This window comes from Apis dorsata, unplaced genomic scaffold (genome assembly GCF_000469605.1).
Source record: "Apis dorsata unplaced genomic scaffold, Apis dorsata 1.3 scaffold_502, whole genome shotgun sequence".
Classification (NCBI taxonomy): domain Eukaryota; kingdom Metazoa; phylum Arthropoda; class Insecta; order Hymenoptera; family Apidae; genus Apis; species Apis dorsata.
In genome coordinates this window covers 413,638-419,711 of record NW_006263732.1, presented here as the reverse complement: position 1 = coordinate 419,711, position 6,074 = coordinate 413,638, and the positions used below count along the sequence as shown (strand labels likewise).

The 6,074-nt window shown below is 23.3% G+C and overlaps 2 protein-coding genes across 3 annotated transcripts in view; both read left to right on the top strand.

The window, feature by feature from the left end:
• Window positions 1-22: 22 nt before the first annotated feature.
• Window positions 23-5,127, top strand: LOC102681570 (39S ribosomal protein L50, mitochondrial). Its single transcript, XM_006620313.2, has 5 exons — window positions 23-142; window positions 264-364; window positions 3,904-4,106; window positions 4,207-4,326; window positions 4,708-5,127. The coding sequence occupies exons 1-5, from the start codon at window positions 74-76 to the stop codon at window positions 4,839-4,841; spliced, it is 627 nt and encodes a 208-aa protein (XP_006620376.1). The 5' UTR covers window positions 23-73; the 3' UTR covers window positions 4,842-5,127.
• A 248-nt stretch (window positions 5,128-5,375) lies between these two features.
• Window positions 5,376-6,074, top strand: part of LOC102681296 — a 3,311-nt gene continuing 2,612 nt past the window's right edge. The window contains exons 1-2 of one of the 2 annotated variants that reach the window (XM_031512704.1): window positions 5,376-5,651; window positions 5,937-6,074. The exon at window positions 5,937-6,074 is cut by the window's right edge and continues 16 nt beyond it. In XM_031512704.1, the coding sequence (XP_031368564.1) occupies window positions 5,580-5,651; window positions 5,937-6,074 (210 nt within the window). In that variant the 5' untranslated portion in view covers window positions 5,376-5,579. The remainder of the gene's footprint in view (window positions 5,652-5,936) is intronic. The other variant, XM_006620311.2, reaches the window with a different exon arrangement.

The following is a 6,074-nucleotide window of genomic DNA, read 5'->3' as shown; positions in this document are numbered from 1 at the left end:
AACAACAAGCGCAGCCGCCCGAGGCGCCCCCTACTGCTCACTCGTGCAGTTCGCTTCGACGACGAGGAAGAAGATGGCGGCGCTCATCAGGCATGGTTTTAATTCCTTAAAAAGTTCATCCACTTTTCTTGCCGTAAACACGGTTAGTGTAGACACTTTACGTACACTTTTTAATCACCATCATCACACAGTACTCCCAACAGGGAGTGAACAAATTTAATTTGTATACTACGTGCACTAACGAAACCACCGTCATTTTACAGATGAATCTACGATATGATATAACTCGTTTTAAGAGCAAGAAACGTCCCGAAGTGAGGACTAGCAGATTTGAAGATGAAAAGACGTCTCTCTCTTGCAAAGGGTAAGAATTTAGTCAATTTACACACAAATTTTATCGAAATATTCGCGTTACGTCGCGCTGCTGGCTAACAGGCAAAGGACACACTGTGGCCATATTGCCGTTTACCACCTCTCTTTTACACACCAACCAATAAACTGCTGGATTTGACAGCTTCTCAGGGCAGACGAGCGTATGCTTAGCACCCTTGCATTTCACTAGTTCTTGTGTAATTTCTTTTCATACACGTGTGACATGAAATGACATTAAAGTTAAAGCAAACATTATTGAAATTTAACAAAATATATTTCATTTTTATTATTATTTGATTTATGATATTTTGATAAATATTTTGATAATTACATTTGATAAATGAAATTAATTTTAATGAAATGTGTCAAAATTTTTTATTCTAATTTGTTTCTCGAAAAAATATTTAGATCTGAAGAAACTATATTCTTAAAAATTTTATAAATATAACAAAAGAAATTATATTTTATAAATAATAGAATGTAAAATTTGAACATATATAAATCGCTATAATAAAAAATAGATATAATTATAAGTATCAAAATCGTAATGTAAATTTAAAAAAATGGCTAAGATTAATAATTGAATTATTCAATTGAAATATTCAATTTAAAATAGTATTCTTATGTTATATGCAAATATTTCGATGTAAATTTATATGTAAATTTTCATATTGATTATATTTTATTAAATATTATGTATATTAAATAAAATATAAATCTTTTCGGAATATCACAAATTTAAATTAAATAATGTTTTAATATATTAAATTGATTCATAGATCTATATCTATAAGCAAGTTGAATTTGTTTCCACTTTTATATGTGACGTAACAACTATAGTGATATACTTTTATGCCTAACTATAAGAAGTTTTCAGTTAATCATGAGAATTCTAATTTATTGTGATAATTTAGGGTGTATATATTTTTTAATTGCATTTTTTTAAATATATCAACATTAAATTATATTTTTTTATTCGCTATAATTCGTTAAACGAAAAAATTTGATATAAACGTATGTAATATAAGATTTTTAAATTATTGTTTTTTAGAAAATATATATATGTATAATATGACATCAATATTTATATTTATAATAAGTGACAACATACTTAAAGTGAAAAAAAAAAAATGAAAAACAGTTTACATAGTTCTGGATATTTTAGTTCTCCGGGTATGCCAGTTTTTATTGAGAACACCTGTTTCGAAGACCAAGTTTCTCTGTCCTTGTAATTAACATTGACGAACTATTATCCGTCTCTTGCTACATAGATCAAGATTTATGAGTAACAAAAGAAGATTGAAATTGATTTTTATTTTCCGTGAACAAATAATTTTAATAGTTATTAAAAATAATATGTATAAAATATATATTATTAATTTATATGCATAAACAAATTATAATAATATATTATAAAATTAATCAATTTTTAAATTTAACTAAATAATTGTGATAATCTTAATGTAAACTATATTTTTAGTCGAATACAAAAAATTTTTCTTGTCACAGGGTTTTTTCATATTTTGTTTCGTTCCTGGCCAATATTGGCCATAACTGTATCCTGAGAAAATACAACTGAGGGCACCACTGTACGGTAGTTGGACATCGATCTTGTCCCCTCTCCTCCTCCATCGCTCCATTGCCCACTTCTTCTAAGGGAAGCCTCCCTTACCGCGCTTCGTCCGGTAACCAAACTCTTTTGCACAATACGAAAAGTTTGGCGCGAGTCGTGTCGGGATAATCTAGAAGAGACGATATTGATTTTTAACATGCGAAATCAATGGCTATTGGCAACGATAATCTCTGCAAAAATATGTGTGGCACCAGGTTTATGTTTGAGAAGAAAAATGTGAAATACAAATTGTGTTACTCACTACAATATACTTTCTATTATTAAGATGTGAATTCATTTAAGAATAATGCTTTTACAAGTTATTTTTTTGCAAGTATATTGAAAGTGTTATTTGAAAGTAATTGTCGCTTTCAATATAATATCCACTCGAGAATCCAACAAGAAATGATTTTCAAAACTAATTTTCAAAAAATTTCTCAAATTCGCATTCTTAGATATAATTTTTAACAAATTATTTTTTAACAAATATTACAATCAAAAATACAATAAAAAATTAATTCAACATTAATTAAATATCTATCAATTTTTCTTATATGAAATCTATTTTATGATAAGATACATAATATGATTGTGTGAATAACAACAAAATTATACTTTGATGTTTGATTTTAAACCGATTTTGATATTAGATTTTAAATTTGGAATTCATGATTCGTATTTATTACTTATTAATAAATTATATTAATATATAATGAACAATAAATTAATTACTTGTTCGAACAATTCTAATGTAACAAAAAAAGGAAGAAGAAAATATCAGAAAATATATTGAAATTTTTTCGAAAAAAAAATAATACATTGATTAGAATTATTTATCGAGAGAAGATTGCTCATAGCTTCAATTTGTTTCATTTTGTTGCTTTTGCATCATATTTATTAGGGAGAGAAATAGTGCACTTCGAAATTAGCTTATATAACGATTTGATTTACTAGAGCACTTTTACAAATTGTGAGAGCATTGTTTAGTATCCTTGAGGTAATTAATTGAACTCAATAAAATCGGCAACAATAACAAATCTTAAATTTCGCAAACAACTATATATAAATACAATGGGTGATAAAATAAATTTTATATGACTTTCAAAATAGATATCGGTCTATTTTTTTAGACATTAAATCTACTAAAAACTGTTGGAAAATTTCTTTATTTTTAAATATTTTAATTTTATACATTATATAATACATTATATTTTATTAAAAAAAATATTTTTTTAAGTAAATAATTTTTTTAAATAATCCTTGGTAAAGGATGTAAAGTTATGGCTTACCGATTCAAAAATCAAACGGATCCAATTTTTTATTTCCTTTATTTTTTTCCTCAATCCTTTACATTATAATTTACAAAACAAAATATCTGTATCCAAAATTCCATAAATGCGATAATCACTTAATTATATAAATGATATTGCATAAATGAAATCGAAATTTATATTAAATAAAAAAAAGCAATAATATCGAAAAAAAAGAGCGCATTTTAATGAAAAATAAACAAAATAAATGAAAAAAAAATAAAATGTTATCAGGTCTGGGAATAACAGATTTAAATCTGGAATATATAGTATAAGATTTTTCTATATTTTTTTTAGTTTACACATTTGTTTATCAAAAGTCTATCCAATAATTTTTGAAATTGATTTAATTATAAATAATTTATTCTAAAAATAAGGATAGATAATTAAAAATTGGAACTGATTGATTTTTATTAATTCTTTCTTCATATTTTTATTAATCTTTTTATATTTTTAATAATTCTTTAATAGTTTAAAAGTTTAATAAAAGTTTGAATGACAATTTTTAATCTAAAATGTAAATATAATATAATATTTAAATGTCTATCTTTGAATACCTATTCATTAATATTTTTATTTCAATATAACAAATTGATCCAATTGTTACAGATTTTTGAGATATCAGAAGAAATATAATCCGCCAGAAGATGTATGTGATAGAATAAATAAAATTTGTGAAACACAACAAATTTCAACGGTTGATGAAACAAAAATCGAAGATCCATTACAACGTTTCAATCTTTTTTTAGCATGTGAAGAAGAACTTCAACATCCAATAACGAATGCTGTATTATGTTACATTGAAACAATTGGTAAGTTTTAGATAGAAAATTTTAATTGTATAAATTATAATCAAATTGTAATTAATAAAATTTTTTTCACTAAGTTACAATTTGTTAAATTATATTTCAGGTGATTTGAAGAATTACTATAAGACCCCAGTCGGTAATATAACTCCATTAGATGCTATGCGTTCAATGGATTTACCAAAGAATTTACATATTAATTATGAATATATTCGATTTCATCCTGGTAAGTAATTTTTATAATTTTTTAATTAAATTATTGATGATTGATTTATTCATTTAACGATACAACTTTTATTTGTGTAAGATATTTTTCATCATTTTATAACTTTATGCATATAAGTTATGAAAGAAAATTTTAAATCTGAATAAAATTTTAATATAAAAAAATTCTTAAAAATCTTAAAAATCTTAATACGAAAATTCATTATTTTTTAATAATTAATTTAAATAATGTAAATACGTATATTTAAGAAACAAAGAAAGAGAAAAAACAAAAAAATTCTTAATTCTTATAATTATATAATGGGAATTTATATTTCTTATGATATTTTATATTTATTTTTTATTGAAATATAAAATTTTGTAAATTAAAACAATATTTCAGATACGGATACATTGTTCAATGGTCAGACAGCATTCCCGAAGAGTTCTACTCTTGTAACTGGATTAAAGTATAAGAAAAAATATCCTGGACATTATCAAGATAATCCTTTCTTAGATAATATGCTTAAGGTTTAGATTAATTGGACTATACAAGAAATAAATAAACAATTGTTCAACAACAATAAACAATTATCTAATATTATTGTAACATTTAATAAATATTTTTCAATTTATTTTCATATTATTTAATAATTTATTATAAGTATTTGATAATAAAAAATTTTCATATTGTTTCATTATTGTTTATAAGTTTGAATAGATATTTTTAAATATTATTTTTTAGATTAATTAATAAAAATTATTATATAATTGTATTATTAGAAAAATTATAATAAAAAAAAAAATTAAAATATACTGAGAATATTTTTTTATAATGTAGTCTTTAATTTTATTTATTAATAAAATTTATCAATTTTTTTTTATTAATAATAAAATAAATTTTTAAAAAAATAAAAAATGTAAATTAAGATTCAAATACAACAATTTTTAAATACATATATAATACAACACAAATACATATATATTACATATATAATATTTGCCATAAAGTTAAACCGAATGGAATAATAATTTTAAGAATTTTTGAACATATACCGTAAACGATTCAAATAACGTTTTTTATTGAATTTTTCTTCCTTATATAATAATTAACGAAATGTTAAAAAAAAAAAATTAATCTAATATTTTCTTCATTAATCGATCCATCAAACTCACGTTAGCAACAGGCTTCCAAGGTGATCAACTACTGATTTATTGTCGCCTTGATAAAGAATCTTATGATACTGTGTTATTGTAACAATCTAATATAAAATAATGCCAGGAATCGCAAGTGCAACAGGCCTTTTAGAAGCACGTATCCGACCAACTTATCGACCTAAATCGAAGGTATTTATTAAAAAAAATTGGTAATAAATCAACAAATTAATTATAATGAAATAATTCAGCATAAATGCAAGTATACATAACGATATGAGTCAATTATAATTTTTCATAATATAATATTTTAGAATATAGAATTATTATATAGTAATTCGCAAACTGAATTACTATTTATAAAATTAAATTATGATATAACATTAAAATTTCATTGTAATAAAAATATCCTATTTTATGATTATGTATTATGTATAGAAATGAATAATCAAATTATGAATATTTTATTTGTTATAGAATGTGGAACTTACAGGTTTTATTAAACCAGCACCTTTTATTCTTCGTCCTTTTTCTGGTCTCTTTAATCCTTATCCTTATGGCTGTTCTATATTGTGTAATCATCCAGCAGATTGTGAAGCAAGAGAAGTTCTCAGA

What these genes read in the sequence shown, in the direction of transcription:
- LOC102681570 (XM_006620313.2), top strand. Translation starts at nt 74, where the DNA reads ATGGCGGCGCTCATCAGGCATGGTTTTAATTCCTTAAAAAGTTCATCC. An exon ending in ATGTTACATTGAAACAATTG is followed by an intron (nt 4,107 to 4,206) that starts GTAAGTTTTAGA and finishes ATTATATTTCAG; the next exon opens with GTGATTTGAAGAATTACTAT. An exon ending in ATATATTCGATTTCATCCTG is followed by an intron (nt 4,327 to 4,707) that starts GTAAGTAATTTT and finishes ACAATATTTCAG; the next exon opens with ATACGGATACATTGTTCAAT.